Raw genomic sequence first — 21,018 nt, 5'->3', positions numbered from 1 at the left:
ATAGCTCACACTTCATATGTTGGTCAGAAAGCGTTACGGGACGTCATCTACTATATGCTGACCCCACAGATACCTTAATTTACTAGACTAAATGGTAAAAGTGCTGTAAAACAGTCTGTGGGAGACGATTTCGTTAGTGGATAGTTTATCACAGGTGTAGTGGTTGGTGAGAGGCCTCCGACCATAAACCGCAAGATTCCTAAATCCGACACTGGATATAAGTAACCATCTTCTTGTGATATATTTTTAACATGCATAAGTGTCCCTCACGTATATTTACGGTCATATTCTTCTGTTATATAGTTATGTTGACAAGAAAAATGAAAAAAGAAAGAAAGAAAGAAGAAAGGAAACCACTGTTGAATCATTTCTACAAACTAATGACAATACTCACCCAGGCAATATTTCATGATCAAAAGTTCTTGCAATTGATCCCTTGTCTATGTTGCTAAGTGTTCTCATTTCTTCCAGTGTTAAAGAGAAATCAAACACCTGTCAAAAAGGAAAATACACTCAAATTAGATTTGTTTTCTTTTCCTAAATAAAAGTGGAGAAACGTATTTCATGCATTTACAGAAAAATTGAAAAAGATTGCTCTATTTCATTAACCACTTTAAAAACAGATCTTCCTGATTTCATCTCCAAACATATATCGTTCAATACTCTCTGAAAGTCAAAAAGTTCTCTAAGCTGGCTGACAAGTACCAGTAATTAATTCATTTGATATGATTGGAAGGCAAATGTTTGTAATTTTAAAGTTCATTTTTAGTTTGATCTAAGGATTACCTTTGTAGATATCTTTTATTTAATTTCACTGTTCATCTAGTTCATATGTAACACATGTAGTAAAATAATAACAATTAGTTACAGTACAGCTGCGAATGTGATGCAGAATTTTCAACTGCAGGTTCAATCTTCCATAACTTGCGTGAAGTTAAACGGAATTAATTGAAAAGAAAAAAAACACGCTTATTAAGATAATCCTGTCAACTAAAAGCAGTATTATTTATTGCAGTAGTATAAAAAATCTTCGATTCTAGAGCGGATAAATTCTTCAAACGCATTGGAGCATTGTCTTGGTTGTTGAAGATGTACCATATTTCCAAGTATCTTAAAAAAAAACGTAGACTGCAGTTTTTGATGCATTCTGTCAATTTGTTGAATGCATTTGGACCGCGATTAAGCTGTAGTGAATTACTGCAGCTGCGGAGCACCTTGCAGTCACCATAATTGTCTTTGAGGGCAATATATGTTTTCGAAAGACTTTTACCAGCCAATGGTGAACAAACTGTTGATGGAATGTGTCAGTTTTCGTATTCAATACGTTTCAATTCGAAACTGAATAATGTATTGCAAAGTTTCATATTTTAATTTTGTTCTGCGTAGTTTAATTTACTATTCTAGTAATCTTGCCTTATAAAATAAATGTTATTTACCAATTTTATATATGTGCACAGTTGCTTAGGTGATTTGTTGATTTCATTCTAACGTACAATGACATTTTTTAAAAATATTTCTCATAGTTTATTTTTACGTAATAGGAACTCATAACTGATACCTAATATTTCGCGATTATTCCTCATTTGCCAAGTAAAAGATATTCATAGAAACATTAATTAGAAACATTAATGACGTTTATCCATTATAATGTTATGAATTAAAAGTTTCGCAGAGCTGCAGCGGCTTAGTATGTAATTGTGAAATTTACTGTCCTAGAAAATTATGTAGCTTATATATATATTAGGGATTGTAGTTGTGCAAAAACTACATTTTATATTCAAAACGATTGCCTTTCTCACTTGTGTGCAAGGAAATGGGGATAGCCCAGGTAGGAATTCGTCCTTCGCTTATATTTAAGATGAGATAGAGATAATGATATGATTTGCCGGCAGGGCTGTAGGTGAAACAAGAATAGATCAAATAGAACTTCCTGTTTCGCCTGTATGTAAGACTAGAATGAAATAATTATATAAACTGCCTGCAGGACGATAGTGGAAACAGGAATATGGTGGCTGTAGAAATTCCAGCAGATAGTACCGAAATTTTCTACCTTACTTACTACAAAACACCCTAATTATTAGAAGATAACATCTGTCTTGCCTTCGTACGCAATTATTGTCACAACAGATAGCTATAAAGATATGCATATTCCACAATTCAATTTATTATGTCCTATTACTGTATATGTAAATGTTTTCTCTTTTTTAATAAATTACCTCGAAGTTTTCTCTTTGTCTTTCCTCCTTAATACTCTTCACAAGAACAGCAACTCCTCGCTGCAGATGGAAACGAATTGCAACTTGTGCTGCAGTTTTTCCATGACGCTCAGCAATCTCCAGGACATCAGGGTGTTCCAGGACTTTAGGCAAATCTCTTGGGATTAAAGAATAAATAAGTAAATAATGTATTCCACATCAATATTCCACAATTCAAATTTAAGTACTACATCACTGTTTATGAATATGAATATGACTATCAAAGTGTATTAAGGATAGGGTGACCAAATCGTCGACTAGAAAAAACGGGACACCTTTTATTTCTGGATAGGTTGCTCCCCTAAATATATTTTTTAGTCTCTCCGTTCTCCCTCTCTTTTTGTATCTCACAAAAAGGGCAAATTTTCACTTTTTCGTTTCAAACCTATTGAAAAGGTTAATTAGAAGGTGGAATTAATTAGATAATAAGTAAATATCAACAGCTAACAAAAAATGAAATATTTGAGAACATTACTGAAAATATATGAGCGCTCAAATCTATCACCGACAGGATTTATAATTACTCTCAGTATCGGATTCCAACTCCTTTTATTTGCATTTTCTTACTTTTAAACATTATTTCATTTACAACTAGTTTTCTTATTACTTTCACCTTTATAGTTCTATACTTCTGGTCACCTTTCGTAAATGGAAGTATGTTACATCTTAGTCAAATCACGGAAACACTGTACTGTACTGATGACAGCGCCTCTTCCACCGCCCACCGCCGAGAGTAAAATCAGGTTACATTTGTTCTCCATAAGACTTTCAGCCCTTTGCACTGTCGTCTGCGGAGTGGGGAGGCCTAGGAGGGAAAACAGTGCAGCCACCACATCCAATATTGCAGACGTCGTAATGACGTTGCTTAGTAATTAGACATATTTCAATATAACCACATAGCTTAGAAAATAATAATATAAATGAGGAAATTTTAGCGATTCAAAAGGTTTTTTGTACCCAATGTACGTAAATACGGGACATTTTGGAGTCCCGGGAGAAATTTTCGGGACACCGGGAATGGTAGTGAAAAAACGGAACAATCCCGTTTTTACGGGACGGTTGGTCACCCTAATTAAGGAAGAAGAAGGAAGAAGTCTTTCTATGAAAATAATAGCCTCCTCCTTACGCTGGTCTAGTGGCAGTGCGTGCGCCTTTCGTGCATGCCGTCTTGGGCTTGAATCTAAGTTGGAAAGCACTGAAATTGTAATGCATTACGATGGTTCGGATTCCATATTAAACTGTAGATCAACGTCTCATATAGTCTCGCTGCTGAAAAGGAACACTGCACTTCAATCTATTAGAAGACTGATAAAGAGACTACGATAAGTTTTCGTAGAATAATAATACAACATTCTAAGTTTGAAAACTAATTTAGTTAGGTTTTCAACATTTGGATTCTCGATTACAATACGGGGAAGCACGGTAGATCAGTGATACCGGTAGCAATAGTCAAGTGGTCTCGAGTGTTCAGCTCAGTGGTAGAGCGTTCACCTCTGGTGCTTGGGGTCCCGGGTTCGATCCCAGCCCCCGCCAAGTGAACTTTGTGGTGGACAAGCACCGCGTGCGTTGGTTTTCTCGGGGTTCTCCCGTTTCCTCCTACTTTCTTCATTCCACCATTTCATTCATTACTCATAATCACCGTCTCCTTTAGCCTAACCGGCATAACCGTGGAACGTAAAACTCAAAGATTTCATTTCATTTCGAGTGTTCAGCTTCGGATCATGAGACGTAATCCGCTGGGGGTTTGATTCCCTCTGAAGAGCATGGTCGGAATTTTAGCTGTCCAAGGTATGTTTGTGTTCGTGTTCCTGTCTACTTTGATAAGGGTTAATACACTGTACGAGGAAAGTCGGGTGCTCAGGAAAATTAGGAATGATAAGTTGATCTTTGAAAAAAAAAAAAAAAAAAAAAAAGTGGTAGAGCCCTTACTTCTGGTGCTTGGGATCCCTGATTGGATCTTCGGCAAAGTAAGTTTGTTGTGGACAACATCGTATTTATGAGTTTTCTCCAATTTTTCCATTATCATTCACTTACCTTAAGAATCTTCATCCCGGCGAAATTAAAATACCGCTAATTTTACAGTAATTATGTGATATCTTCAAATAGATAAAAGATAATCAAAATGTGGAACAAGAGCGCCCTAGACAATATTATTTTACGTGAGAAACCGTTATTACGACTCACTTATTTGCTTTCGATTTCGAGCCATTTTGAAAATCGGCATTTATTTTCGCGTTTCTAAACAGCTGAAAACGGAAAGCCACTAGGTGACTTGCGATAAGGTACCTCAGTAGTTGTGGGAAAACTAGTCCTCAATCATGAATATTCATGAGTGAGGACTTTTTTGACATTTTAGCAGTTCCTAATGCACGTTTAAAAAAATGGATACACCCTTTTACGCATACTAATGACACATAATGTATGCAGGTGCAGCCGGAGGTTGTATAAAGAACATGACATATAATAAATTGGTTTCCGGTGAAAAGAAATGTTAATTGGACAAGCAGAATACAGAAAAAACCTTTCGGAAAAAAAATATGCAGATCACACACGTAGAACAAGGTAATAGATTGTTGGATTCATTAATATGCAGCACATGTAACGCGGCAGCTGCTTGAGAACATTCTAGAAATTGTGATTGTCGGAATGAGTGAAAGAAAGTACTAGAAACCTCCAGATCTTTTTCTAAGCTTATTATTGTTGGAATAGGGGAAAGAACACACTCGAAACTTCTGGAAAGATTGAAGGGTATAAAAAATACTGATGCATTTGCATGATGTGTACATTTAGAAAGAAGAGGGCACCAAGAACAAGTGTTAACTTTGCGAAGAAGATATTTTACTACTAGAAGAGACTGGAAGATTGGTAAGTACTAACGTTGTAGTTTTCTTGTATTATACTTGTTCATTTTTATATGGGAAAGGGACATATTGTAATTGTTGGAAGTATAAGGGGGACGGAAGTGTTTGGTTTTATCGGGAATTGATTGCGGATTTTCCGGCATTGAAAATGATATGACTCGGTGTACTTTTATGGAATTATAACTTGACTAAGATATAGTATAATGTAATATGTAGGGTAGAGGGAATCATAATTAATGATTGCACCGGGACTCGAATGAGTATTCTCCCACGTGGAGAACCGTACGCTAAATATTTTGCTTGCAGTGCGAACTTGTTACTTATACATAGCTATGAATTGTGTAAGACATAACAGGTATATATAAATTATATTGTACAGGAAGTTAGCAGAATGCGCCCCCGGGAATCGAACCAGGGCTATCCCACGTGGAGAACCGTACGCTAATTTTTATGCTTGCAGTGTGAACTTGTTACTTATATATAGCTATGAATTGTGCAAGATATAACAGGTATATATAAATTATATTGTACAGAAAGTTAACAGAATGCGCCCCCGGGAATCGAACCAGAGCTTTTCCACGTGAAAAGCCGTACGACAAACATTTTGCTTAGCAGATGTTGTTACTTATATGTAGCTATGAATTGTGTGAGATAAATAGGTATATATTAATTATATTGTACAGAAAGTTAGCAGAATGCGCCCCCCGGGAATCGAACCAGGGCTATTCCACGTGGAGAACCGCACGCTTGCTTGCGCTGTAGACTTTTTTCAGTTATAAATGGTATATTTTACAAACTTATATTGGATAGATAGTTAACAGAATCTGCACCGCGAATCGAACCATGGCTCTCTTACATGCAAAGCCAATATGGTTGAGAAGGTTAATGCTACGTTGAATATCATATTTTTGTAATTTGAAAAGTCGTAATAGGGTAACTAAGTACACTTTTTTTCTTTTCTGTTTTAGGTGCTGAAGCAAATAAGTGATAGGAGCGAGAAAAGCAGAGAGCACGAAAGGCGTGGATTTGAATTGGATTATCACTTAAACAGAGATAAATTAATATTCGGTAAGTATTATTATTATTATTATTATTATTATTATTATTATTATTATTATTATTATTATTATTATTATTATTGTAAACTGTTGTGTTTTGTTTCATAAACGCTAGTGTAACAATGAGGATATATGGCGACAGAACGTTTAACGTTATCGCAGATTGAACTTAAGGTTTTTTCATGTTGAAAGCTAATGCAATAAAAGGAGACCCGAGATTGTTTGAACATATTACCCAGGATGAAATGTAGTAGTGAAGTTGAAAGGGAAACTTTATACGTATATTTTGTAATTGGAAGTCGTAATACATCAAATAACTAATTCTTAATTTCTTTTATTGTTTTAGGTGGTGAAGGAAATAAAAAATCTTAATAGAAACACTGGAGAACAAACCTTATTTTCCTGAATTGTTCGCTGTTGGAATATAGCGGTGTTTTAGTGAAAAGGAGTTATAGATTGGTTTTAAAACATGGATTCAATGAAACCGTTGGATCTTAGTACAAGAGGTGAAAGTGATCTCGCAAAATCATCATCTTTGCAGGGGACAGAGGTTTTATCCCAACCGGTGGTGATTTCGCACTTTCCACCACTGGAAACAGAAGTTATTCCGGCCAACTTGGATGTATTACCGGGAACAGAATTTTCATCCCAACCGGTGGTGAGCCCGCAATCTCCGCCACTGGAAACAGAAGTTACCCCGGCCAACTTGGATGTATTACCGGGAACAGATTTTTTATCCCAACCGGTGGTGAGCCCACAATCTCCGCCACTGGAAACAGAAGTTTTCCCCTTACTTGATGTTGAAAACGAAATAGAAGAATATCCCCCTACACCTTCACCAACAGTGAGTAATTTCCCGGTGGAGAATTGGGAGTTGGAAGAATTTTTGAAGTTACCATGTGACTGTACTGTGGAACATACATCATTGGATTGTATAAAAGAGTGTATAATATATTGGAAACCAGACGATATTTGTATTTGTATTGCATGCGGTTTTTTGGAAGGTGGACAATTAAAGCATGATTGTTTGTTGTTGGATACGGAATGTCTTGAACGGAAAGCTATAGAAACCATAACAAAAGTTGAAGTTCGTAAAGAATTATTATCAATTTACAGAAAAAAGCATGGACATTTGTTTTTGATTACATGGAACTTTATTGAACGTTTCCGAGATCTTGTGTGTGACTTTGAATACAGGCCCACTCTATTAAAGATTTTACTAGAAAAAGATTTTGGGAAATATACTGATATGGTGTAAAAAAATGTACAAGAAGAATGTACGAAAGTACGTTAAAAGTAACCTTAGTGTGAGTAAAAGATTTTTATATTGAATTAGAGTGTAGAATATATTACCAATAACAATAAGACAAATATATATTTTGCATTTATGTATTTTATTATAATAGAACATACATCGTGATGTTATATTAACGAATTGTTTCTTGGAAAAGATTTATTTTGTATTGCCCTGAAACATATTATTAAACAGACAATTCGAATAAAATATTATTGATTGTAATATAAGACGGAGAATGCATAGAACACTTTATTAAATGTAAGGAAAAAAATGTGTTTTACACATGCGCAGAAGCTTTTATTGTAGGTATATAAATAGATGTATCACACTTGAAAAATTATTGTATTTGATTTGTTTTGCTGAAGAGCAGAAAAATGACTACCATGGAGACTGTTTATGTTTCACCTAGAGAAAAAGAAATTCAGCGTGAAAACGAAAAACCTATACTGTTAATTCACCCGTCTGACCCCGATTTGCCAGATGAATTACGTGATAAAGTGAGAATCATATATCCATCACAAGAAATAGAAGAAGTGTATTATTTTAGACGCTATAATAGATATAATGATGAAATACTCCCGGAAAGTGATGATGACAATGTTTCATATATTAACTGTTTTGAAGTGGAAGCTAACGAGTGCGAGTGTACTAGTGAAACTATTAGTGATACATGTGTTATACAATTATTTAATGAGTACACACCAAATTCAGCACTATTATGTGAAGCATGTTTTGAACACAATGAAAATGAAAAAGATCACAACTGTTTGCTGCAGTATGATTACGAATTATTACAAAAGGTGTGGACGATCTTAATTAAACGTGAAATGAGAGAGAAAATCTATAAACTTTATTTAAAGAAGCATTTTAAAGGTTGTAACATTAAGAACACTTATACTTTGGAGAAAAAATTTAATTTGGTATATGAATACATTACAGAGTGTGATTGTTATATCAAAGAAATAGTAGAAATGTTTTTAGAGAAAGATAAACAATTATTTAATTTTGTAAATGAACACTGAGACACTGTAGCATATGCATTTGATTGTCTATGAATAGAAGAACATATTTATCCTCATATATATATTAGGGCTAAATACTTTGATGTAAGTTGAGAAATTACAAAGGGTTGCAGAGAATTGAACTGTTAACTATATTATTTTATAAATGGATAAATTTGTAGTATTGTAATATTAAGAATTTAATAGATTACAAACATTGGACTGACACATGTAAATAATAGTTAGAGCTAAAATACTGAATTACTGGCAACTGAATTGTCAGTGAGAGTAATGTATTGTTTTCTTTAAAAGAAATAAATAAACTGATACTAGAAAAAATAATCTTAGTTGTTTTGTATACAATATGAAGAAACTAGTGTTTAAGAAGCAGTGCATTAGAAGAAAAAATAATGGTTTTCGAAGAATATGGTAGGAAACTGAAAGTATTTAATACTTTATTTTAGATTTTTTACAGACATTACCAACGTAAGTGAATGATGACCTGTTGTCCATTGAACAGGAGGCACTGACTTTGATACCTTGTGTTTATGAAGACTTCAAAACCTTTCTTTAAGCATTTACTTTAAATGAAAACAACATATAATTTTGTATACAAAACGGATTGAATTAAGGGTGTACCCACGCGAGGGATTTTTTGGACGCGGACCACATTTTAAAACGCTATATAACCCAACAAACATTTTAATACTTTTTAAGAGAAATATGACTGCAGTAGGAGAGAAATGCGTGATATACTGTAGAAAAGTCGATGTTATAGTACCCATGTACTCTTTATGTCTTATAAAAAAAGAAGTTAGCGTACTCTTTTGCTGAGAATATAGATGACAATATTGTAAAATTACGTGTCGTTTTATTGCAACTAGAATAATGTTACTTCAATAATGCTTAAACGCAGTGACTATTAGTGCAGAATCCACCCTCCAACAAAATTTAGGATGTGCAGACCCTTACTTGGTATATGATTTTAAAAAGAATAAACATTGTACGGTAACCTCTTGAAACTTGTAGACCCACAGTGAAGTATAGTCGGATATGGGGGGAGGGCACGGTGACTCAGTGGTAGAAGAGATTTTGATGTTTGTGATTTAAAACCGACCAAATGAACTTTGTGGCGGACAACATCTTTTTTTTTCTGATACTTCCATTTCCTATATTTATTTATTGGCTTAATTAGCTTATTCGATCTTTCTCTCTTGCAATAGAATCATTACAAGGCTATGATCATACCTTATAATTATTATTAAATAATCCTTATTGAAGGTTTAATTTACTTCACGATTTCTTTGGAAACAATAAAAAAAATTTACTTGAGATGGATTGTTTCTCAGGGAGGAAATGTCAGAATCATGAGAAAACTTGCTTACATGCTGTGTGCCAAACATAATAAACCTTTGGCGGGCTAAGATCGAGCCATGGACCCATCACGCGCCAGAGGTGAACGATTTGAAGGCGATGAAGAATATTTTATAATACCACAGTAGTATCAATAATTGTTTGAGATTCTTACTATACTATGTGATACAGGTTACACGAATTTTATTTTGTTCTTTTGAACTAATGTTTAAGAGGACCAGAAGGATAGATTTCAAGAACTACCTATGGTTCACGGATTATAGTTTTAATTTTACAGCTTTATACACATGCATTCAAAAATTTAGTGCCATTAGATGGTTGTATAAGACTCTTCTTGGAATAAGGGGGCGCGGTGACTCAGTGGTAGAGCGTTTACCTCTGATGCTTGGGAGTTCCGGGTTCGATCCCAGCTTCCGCCAAGTGAACTTTGTTGGGGACAAACACCGTGCTCGTGGGTTTTTCGGGGTTCTCCCCTTTCCTCATACTTTCTTCATTCCACCATTTCACTAATCTCTCATTATCACCGTCTCCTTTACCCTAACCGGCATAACCGTGGGACGTAAAACTTAAAGTTTTCATTTCATTTCATTTTCTTCTTGGAATAAATGTTTTCGCTGGAACCTTTTTAAAATTTAATGTGAAACTATAAACATAATGAAGAAAATAAGAACATGCTAAGGTGAAATAAACTTGAAAACTCCCACCGTGCAAAAGAATTAAGGAAAACAGCTTCTGTTTTCAAGCTGAAACTATCCGTGGTTGAGATTAACCACCAAATATATCGATTATTTTTCTCAGATGATGAGTTTGTATGCTTATGCCAGTAGCTAAAACTGGAAAAGTGAACCAGGTAGTGTTTGTAAAATGGTATTGCATGGTTCAATCTCAGAACATGTGCAATTGTGATGGACAAAAATTCCATGGGTAGTGGTGCTGGTGGACAACAACAACTTCACGAAACATCTGTTGGTATTAAAATTAACGATACATGAACTTTCAAAAGACGAAATGTTTCTTTATCTGGACTCTTAATACGTATTTGAAATTTCATCAGAACATGCATTCAACTTAAACTATAATAAACGAACGAACTATCTAGTTTCATTATAGGAGGACGATACAGGTGTGGATGAAAATTTTATGTATTGATTTTTGAACACGACTTGTGTGCGAGTAATTCAATTTTATTTAACTTTTAATATTAGAGATTATTTTATACGACCATTTAATATTTTATTATTTCTTATACATATTCGCTTTCATCATTTGTCCATTGTAATGTTAGTAGAAAAAATGTTTTATTTAACAACATACGCACGAAAACCTACAAGAAAAATATTAGACAACATTCATAATTATCACTGTACGGAATACTTCTTTGAACGGAAACAGTTTTTTTTGTCCATTAGTAGAGTGTATCCATTTGGCACGAGGATCCATTAGTTCAATCCCAGACCATGACAATTTGTGATGGACAACACCCTGTGGATTTTCTTGGAGTTCTCTCTTTCCTAACACTTTCTTCATATCCAACATTTTTACAATCATTAGCCATTCAACGTTGCCTACTTGTAAAATGTCTCAAGTAGATGAGTATATAAGACTCATGCCAGAATAAGTGTTTTCTCCTTGCTCTCAAGCCAGAAAAGAAGAAACTCGTATCCACGAAACTTGTGAAATTTGGCGAGTAGCTACACAAATTGTCATGGTCTCGGATTGAACTAATGGATCCTCGTGCCAAATGGATACACTCTACTAATGGACAAAAAAAACTGTTTCCGTTCAAAGAAGTATTCCGTACAGTGATAATTATGAATGTTGTCTAATATTTTTCTTGTAGGTTTTCGTGCGTATGTTGTTAAATAAAACATTTTTTCTACTAACATTACAATGGACAAATGATGAAAGCGAATATGTATAAGAAATAATAAAATATTAAATGGTCGTATAAAATAATCTCTAATATTAAAAGTTAAATAAAATTGAATTACTCGCACACAAGTCGTGTTCAAAAATCAATACATAAAATTTTCATCCACACCTGTATCGTCCTCCTATAATGAAACTAGATAGTTCGTTCGTTTATTATAGTTTAAGTTGAATGCATGTTCTGATGAAATTTCAAATACGTATTAAGAGTCCAGATAAAGAAACATTTCGTCTTTTGAAAGTTCATGTATCGTTAATTTTAATACCAACAGATGTTTCGTGAAGTTGTTGTTGTCCACCAGCACCACTACCCATGGAATTTTTGTCCATCACAATTGCACATGTTCTGAGATTGAACCATGCAATACCATTTTACAAACACTACCTGGTTCACTTTTCCAGTTTTAGCTACTGGCATAAGCATACAAACTCATCATCTGAGAAAAATAATCGATATATTTGGTGGTTAATCTCAACCACGGATAGTTTCAGCTTGAAAACAGAAGCTGTTTTCCTTAATTCTTTTGCACGGTGGGAGTTTTCAAGTTTATTTCACCTTAGCATGTTCTTATTTTCTTCATTATGTTTATAGTTTCACATTAAATTTTAAAAAGGTTCCAGCGAAAACATTTATTCCAAGAAGAAAATGAAATGAAATGAAAACTTTAAGTTTTACGTCCCACGGTTATGCCGGTTAGGGTAAAGGAGACGGTGATAATGAGAGATTAGTGAAATGGTGGAATGAAGAAAGTATGAGGAAAGGGGAGAACCCCGAAAAACCCACGAGCACGGTGTTTGTCCCCAACAAAGTTCACTTGGCGGAAGCTGGGATCGAACCCGGAACTCCCAAGCATCAGAGGTAAACGCTCTACCACTGAGTCACCGCGCCCCCTTATTCCAAGAAGAGTCTTATACAACCATCTAATGGCACTAAATTTTTGAATGCATGTGTATAAAGCTGTAAAATTAAAACTATAATCCGTGAACCATAGGTAGTTCTTGAAATCTATCCTTCTGGTCCTCTTAAACATTAGTTCAAAAGAACAAAATAAAATTCGTGTAACCTGTATCACACAGTATAGTAAGAATCTCAAACAATTATTGATACTACTGTGGTATTATAAAATATTCTTCATCGCCTTCAAATCGTTCACCTCTGGCGCGTGATGGGTCCATGGCTCGATCTTAGCCCGCCAAAGGTTTATTATGTTTGGCACACAGCATGTAAGCAAGTTTTCTCATGATTCTGACATTTCCTCCCTGAGAAACAATCCATCTCAAGTATTTTTTTTATTGTTTCCAAAGAAATCGTGAAGTAAATTAAACCTTCAATAAGGATTATTTAATAATAATTATAAGGTATGATCATAGCCTTGTAATGATTCTATTGCAAGAGAGAAAGATCGAATAAGCTAATTAAGCCAATAAATAAATATAGGAAATGGAAGTATCAGAAAAAAAAAGATGTTGTCCGCCACAAAGTTCATTTGGTCGGTTTTAAATCACAAACATCAAAATCTCTTCTACCACTGAGTCACCGTGCCCTCCCCCCATATCCGACTATACTTCACTGTGGGTCTACAAGTTTCAAGAGGTTACCGTACAATGTTTATTCTTTTTAAAATCATATACCAAGTAAGGGTCTGCACATCCTAAATTTTGTTGGAGGGTGGATTCTGCACTAATAGTCACTGCGTTTAAGCATTATTGAAGTAACATTATTCTAGTTGCAATAAAACGACACGTAATTTTACAATATTGTCATCTATATTCTCAGCAAGAGTACGCTAACTTCTTTTTTTATAAGACATAAAGAGTACATGGGTACTATAACATCGACTTTTCTACAGTATATCACGCATTTCTCTCCTACTGCAGTCATATTTCTCTTAAAAAGTATTAAAATGTTTGTTGGGTTATATAGCGTTTTAAAATGTGGTCCGCGTCCAAAAAATCCCTCGCGTGGGTACACCCTTAATTCAATCCGTTTTGTATACAAAATTATATGTTGTTTTCATTTAAAGTAAATGCTTAAAGAAAGGTTTTGAAGTCTTCATAAACACAAGGTATCAAAGTCAGTGCCTCCTGTTCAATGGACAACAGGTCATCATTCACTTACGTTGGTAATGTCTGTAAAAAATCTAAAATAAAGTATTAAATACTTTCAGTTTCCTACCATATTCTTCGAAAACCATTATTTTTTCTTCTAATGCACTGCTTCTTAAACACTAGTTTCTTCATATTGTATACAAAACAACTAAGATTATTTTTTCTAGTATCAGTTTATTTATTTCTTTTAAAGAAAACAATACATTACTCTCACTGACAATTCAGTTGCCAGTAATTCAGTATTTTAGCTCTAACTATTATTTACATGTGTCAGTCCAATGTTTGTAATCTATTAAATTCTTAATATTACAATACTACAAATTTATCCATTTATAAAATAATATAGTTAACAGTTCAATTCTCTGCAACCCTTTGTAATTTCTCAACTTACATCAAAGTATTTAGCCCTAATATATATATGAGGATAAATATGTTCTTCTATTCATAGACAATCAAATGCATATGCTACAGTGTCTCAGTGTTCATTTACAAAATTAAATAATTGTTTATCTTTCTCTAAAAACATTTCTACTATTTCTTTGATATAACAATCACACTCTGTAATGTATTCATATACCAAATTAAATTTTTTCTCCAAAGTATAAGTGTTCTTAATGTTACAACCTTTAAAATGCTTCTTTAAATAAAGTTTATAGATTTTCTCTCTCATTTCACGTTTAATTAAGATCGTCCACACCTTTTGTAATAATTCGTAATCATACTGCAGCAAACAGTTGTGATCTTTTTCATTTTCATTGTGTTCAAAACATGCTTCACATAATAGTGCTGAATTTGGTGTGTACTCATTAAATAATTGTATAACACATGTATCACTAATAGTTTCACTAGTACACTCGCACTCGTTAGCTTCCACTTCAAAACAGTTAATATATGAAACATTGTCATCATCACTTTCCGGGAGTATTTCATCATTATATCTATTATAGCGTCTAAAATAATACACTTCTTCTATTTCTTGTGATGGATATATGATTCTCACTTTATCACGTAATTCATCTGGCAAATCGGGGTCAGACGGGTGAATTAACAGTATAGGTTTTTCGTTTTCACGCTGAATTTCTTTTTCTCTAGGTGAAACATAAACAGTCTCCATGGTAGTCATTTTTCTGCTCTTCAGCAAAACAAATCAAATACAATAATTTTTCAAGTGTGATACATCTATTTATATACCTACAATAAAAGCTTCTGCGCATGTGTAAAACACATTTTTTTCCTTACATTTAATAAAGTGTTCTATGCATTCTCCGTCTTATATTACAATCAATAATATTTTATTCGAATTGTCTGTTTAATAATATGTTTCAGGGCAATACAAAATAAATCTTTTCCAAGAAACAATTCGTTAATATAACATCACGATGTATGTTCTATTATAATAAAATACATAAATGCAAAATATATATTTGTCTTATTGTTATTGGTAATATATTCTACACTCTAATTCAATATAAAAATCTTTTACTCACACTAAGGTTACTTTTAACGTACTTTCGTACATTCTTCTTGTACATTTTTTTACACCATATCAGTATATTTCCCAAAATCTTTTTCTAGTAAAATCTTTAATAGAGTGGGCCTGTATTCAAAGTCACACACAAGATCTCGGAAACGTTCAATAAAGTTCCATGTAATCAAAAACAAATGTCCATGCTTTTTTCTGTAAATTGATAATAATTCTTTACGAACTTCAACTTTTGTTATGGTTTCTATAGCTTTCCGTTCAAGACATTCCGTATCCAACAACAAACAATCATGCTTTAATTGTCCACCTTCCAAAAAACCGCATGCAATACAAATACAAATATCGTCTGGTTTCCAATATATTATACACTCTTTTATACAATCCAATGATGTATGTTCCACAGTACAGTCACATGGTAACTTCAAAAATTCTTCCAACTCCCAATTCTCCACCGGGAAATTACTCACTGTTGGTGAAGGTGTAGGGGGATATTCTTCTATTTCGTTTTCAACATCAAGTAAGGGGAAAACTTCTGTTTCCAGTGGCGGAGATTGTGGGCTCACCACCGGTTGGGATAAAAAATCTGTTCCCGGTAATACATCCAAGTTGGCCGGGGTAACTTCTGTTTCCAGTGGCGGAGATTGCGGGCTCACCACCGGTTGGGATGAAAATTCTGTTCCCGGTAATACATCCAAGTTGGCCGGAATAACTTCTGTTTCCAGTGGTGGAAAGTGCGAAATCACCACCGGTTGGGATAAAACCTCTGTCCCCTGCAAAGATGATGATTTTGCGAGATCACTTTCACCTCTTGTACTAAGATCCAACGGTTTCATTGAATCCATGTTTTAAAACCAATCTATAACTCCTTTTCACTAAAACACCGCTATATTTCAACAGCGAACAATTCAGGAAAATAAGGTTTGTTCTCCAGTGTTTCTATTAAGATTTTTTATTTCCTTCACCACCTAAAACAATAAAAGAAATTAAGAATTAGTTATTTGATGTATTACGACTTCCAATTACAAAATATACGTATAAAGTTTCCCTTTCAACTTCACTACTACATTTCATCCTGGGTAATATGTTCAAACAATCTCGGGTCTCCTTTTATTGCATTAGCTTTCAACATGAAAAAACCTTAAGTTCAATCTGCGATAACGTTAAACGTTCTGTCGCCATATATCCTCATTGTTACACTAGCGTTTATGAAACAAAACACAACAGTTTACAATAATAATAATAATAATAATAATAATAATAATAATAATAATAATAATACTTACCGAATATTAATTTATCTCTGTTTAAGTGATAATCCAATTCAAATCCACGCCTTTCGTGCTCTCTGCTTTTCTCGCTCCTATCACTTATTTGCTTCAGCACCTAAAACAGAAAAGAAAAAAAGTGTACTTAGTTACCCTATTACGACTTTTCAAATTACAAAAATATGATATTCAACGTAGCATTAACCTTCTCAACCATATTGGCTTTGCATGTAAGAGAGCCATGGTTCGATTCGCGGTGCAGATTCTGTTAACTATCTATCCAATATAAGTTTGTAAAATATACCATTTATAACTGAAAAAAGTCTACAGCGCAAGCAAGCGTGCGGTTCTCCACGTGGAATAGCCCTGGTTCGATTCCCGGGGGCGCATTCTGCTAACTTTCTGTACAATATAATTAATATATACCTATTTATCTCACACAATTCATAGCTACATATAAGTAACAACATCTGCTAAGCAAAATGTTTGTCGTACGGCTTTTCACGTGGAAAAGCTCTGGTTCGATTCCCGGGGGCGCATTCTGTTAACTTTCTGTACAATATAATTTATATATACCTGTTATATCTTGCACAATTCATAGCTATATATAAGTAACAAGTTCACACTGCAAGCATAAAAATTAGCGTACGGTTCTCCACGTGGGATAGCCCTGGTTCGATTCCCGGGGGCGCATTCTGCTAACTTCCTGTACAATATAATTTATATATACCTGTTATGTCTTACACAATTCATAGCTATGTATAAGTAACAAGTTCGCACTGCAAGCAAAATATTTAGCGTACGGTTCTCCACGTGGGAGAATACTCATTCGAGTCCCGGTGCAATCATTAATTATGATTCCCTCTACCCTACATATTACATTATACTATATCTTAGTCAAGTTATAATTCCATAAAAGTACACCGAGTCATATCATTTTCAATGCCGGAAAATCCGCAATCAATTCCCGATAAAACCAAACACTTCCGTCCCCCTTATACTTCCAACAATTACAATATGTCCCTTTCCCATATAAAAATGAACAAGTATAATACAAGAAAACTACAACGTTAGTACTTACCAATCTTCCAGTCTCTTCTAGTAGTAAAATATCTTCTTCGCAAAGTTAACACTTGTTCTTGGTGCCCTCTTCTTTCTAAATGTACACATCATGCAAATGCATCAGTATTTTTTATACCCTTCAATCTTTCCAGAAGTTTCGAGTGTGTTCTTCCCCTATTCCAACAATAATAAGCTTAGAAAAAGATCTGGAGGTTTCTAGTACTTTCTTTCACTCATTCCGACAATCACAATTTCTAGAATGTTCTCAAGCAGCTGCCGCGTTACATGTGCTGCATATTAATGAATCCAACAATCTATTACCTTGTTCTACGTGTGTGATCTGCATATTTTTTTTCCGAAAGGTTTTTTCTGTATTCTGCTTGTCCAATTAACATTTCTTTTCACCGGAAACCAATTTATTATATGTCATGTTCTTTATACAACCTCCGGCTGCACCTGCATACATTATGTGTCATTAGTATGCGTAAAAGGGTGTATCCATTTTTTTAAACGTGCATTAGGAACTGCTAAAATGTCAAAAAAGTCCTCACTCATGAATATTCATGATTGAGGACTAGTTTTCCCACAACTACTTACCTCACGCAAAACAATATTGTCTAGGGCGCTCTTGTTCCATATTTCAATTATCTTTTATCTATTTGAAGATATCACATAATTACTGTAAAATTAGCGGTATTTTAATTTCGCAGGGATGAAGAGACTTAATCATCCATCTCCCTTATACTATAGGGCACAATCATGGAAAGTTCTGAAAGATTTCATTTCATTTCAATACCAAATATGCATCAAATTTATTCTACTCAATAAATTTGGCAGTTGAATATAGTGAAATGTGACATGGTAATAATAAACGGCAAATATCTCGGCTTGTGCGACTCGCCAATCCTAATAATAAGCACACGCTAATAGATGTCGCTATCTCCGCTATCACTTTCCTGTATAACAAAGTCCTTGAATAGTTACGTAAAGTGGATGTAGAGCTTAGACTAGTTGCTGTACAAACTGTAATAATAATAATAATAATAATAATAATAATAATAATAATAATAATAATAATAATAATAATAATAAATTTCTTACATGTTAACAATTAGAGTTTTTAATTAAGGCTATTTTTTACCTGTAGTGTACAGTAAGCTGAAGGATTGGGGAAACAATACACATAAAATACAATATTCTCAGCACGTATAAATAGTTGAATACCAGTTATCCGAAATAAGCAGTTCCTCCTGACTATCAATTATGAAGAGTTTGTTTAAATGTCCACTTAATTTAATATTAAACAAGCAATAAGTTTAATTATAGTACGTAAAACTATATTTATGTTCAGGACGTTTAGGTTGGTGCGAATGAACTGTCCATCCCAGATGCATAATTTCCAACGGGGAAAAAAGCAAAACAATACCTGGTTAATCAAAATAGTTGCCGTCTGCAACAACACACTTTTGCCAGCGCTCAACCAATGATTGGAGATAGTCTGGAGTCCTAGATTCGAAGATATTCTCAACTACACGGTGCACCGCCAAGTCATCAGGCAAGGTTTCCGCTCCCAAGAAGTGATCGAGATCCGGAAGAGGTGGTAGGTAATCAGTGGGAGAGATATCGAAGGGATATGAAGAGTCAGAAAGGGTACACTATCCTTTGTGCAACATCTGGGCGAGCATTGTCGTCCAACATTTGGATACTATGTCTGTTGATCATTACTACATCCTTGCGAACGAGTTTGGGGTATATTTGTCCAGCACTGCAATGATTTGCAATGATGATTTCACTTCCCCTGAAAAACACTTGATGAATAACTCCTACCACAAACTATTATATCAGCAACAATGCCATCTGTGGATGGAGAAGTGGTTTAAAAACAGTCCTGGACATTAATAACTATCAAAGCATCCTGATGACTCTTTTGTTAGTAGGTCCAATTTCCATTGGAAGTCACAATCTGATGGAGGAAACTTTTTCAGGTAGAACTACACATCACTAGACAGCAATTCTCGTTGGCCAAATTGAACTCATGTCATACCCATAAATCCAATTTTTTCACCTTACCAACTCATGTCATACCCCATGAGTCCAACTTTTTTCTTTAATACCCATAAACATAAATTCAACTTTTCATCTTACCAACTCATGTCATACTCCATGAACCCAACGTTTTCACCTTACCAAACTCATGTCATACCCCTGAAACCAGCTTTTCACCTTACCACCTCATGTCATTACCGTGAGTCCAACTTTTTCACCTTGCCAACTCATGTCATAGCTATGAGCCACCGAATGACAGTGGTATGACCTATGCCTAACGCGTCTGCAATGACATAAACAGTTTTATGAGAGTCTTCTTCCAGGGATCTCCTGAGGAATTCATCCGACCATGATGTTGGTCGGTGCCCACGGGGCTCATTTTGCAATGCTGTGTCACTAGAATCAAACCATCAGTGGTGCGTTCATTCCTGTGTCTCGCAAAAATGCATTGTATTTTTTTTTTTTTTTTTTGGCTTGTTGTGCAGAATCCCACTTCTATCCGTAAAGAAAAACCACTCGCAATAGCGTGTTCTTCATGCTGCATTTTCATACGAACCTGTTCAACAAGGCACTACTTCTTGACTCTGTGTAGCCAAGCCTCCCTGCTTACTGGACGTATAAGGGAGTTAGTGACGTTAGAAACGTGATCTTAATATATTCCCTGTGTATTGTTGCTGACATGAGTTTCTAACCAAATGTCAAAGGAGATATTTCATTTGTACCAACCCAATGCAATTGTTAAAATTTCAGTACATTTGCAGTTAAAACAAACACATTGAACTAAAAAGTAAAATTTATACAAACTAATTTCCCTCTAAATATACCCAAATGAATACGATTTAAATAATACGGGTCAGATTTATTCCCATTCTGTGTGTTGGGGTGAATAAGAGTGAATTGTTGACAAAGGTTTCATCAGAAGAAATGGATAATTAAGACGAGGCTAAATTAAACATTCTAAATACTGTTTGAAGGGGACGGCTTTTATTTGAGACAGAATTTTGTTTTTTTCAAAATGTTCAACATTTCGGTGCAAAATACTGTATTTCAGGTGTCTGTGACCTCTGAGTGCTTATTGGTTATCTGGTCACTGTAGCACAGATTCAATCGCTTTCGAATCACGATCAGTAATAATAATAATTATTATTATTACTACTATTATTTGACAGGCAATAATCTGAAATACCACCATTACATTTATTAATTCGTAAATAATGACTTGGAATGCAATAACATTTTTTTTCTTAAGTGTTGAGTTCTGTGTTGACAATGCCAACA

At 34.4% G+C, this 21,018-nt stretch overlaps 1 protein-coding gene across 1 annotated transcript in view; it reads right to left on the bottom strand.

Annotated features, from left to right (window-relative positions):
* Positions 1 to 390: 390 nt before the first annotated feature.
* Positions 391 to 21,018, bottom strand: part of LOC145665177 (aldo-keto reductase family 1 member C18-like) — a 48,003-nt gene continuing 27,375 nt past the window's right edge. Inside the window, exons 5-6 of the mRNA XM_081732462.1 lie at positions 2,217 to 2,373; positions 391 to 492 (exon numbers count right to left, since the gene is read on the bottom strand). Of these exons, the coding sequence (XP_081588588.1) occupies positions 391 to 492; positions 2,217 to 2,373 (259 nt within the window). The remainder of the gene's footprint in view (positions 493 to 2,216; positions 2,374 to 21,018) is intronic.

The sequence above is a fragment of the Thermobia domestica genome, chromosome 11 (assembly GCF_964235325.1).
Source record: "Thermobia domestica chromosome 11, izTheDome1.hap1.1, whole genome shotgun sequence".
In the NCBI taxonomy this organism is placed as follows: Eukaryota; Metazoa; Arthropoda; class Insecta; order Zygentoma; family Lepismatidae; genus Thermobia; species Thermobia domestica.
The sequence above is the reverse complement of the archived record's forward strand: the minus strand, read 5'-3'. Positions and strand labels throughout refer to the sequence as shown.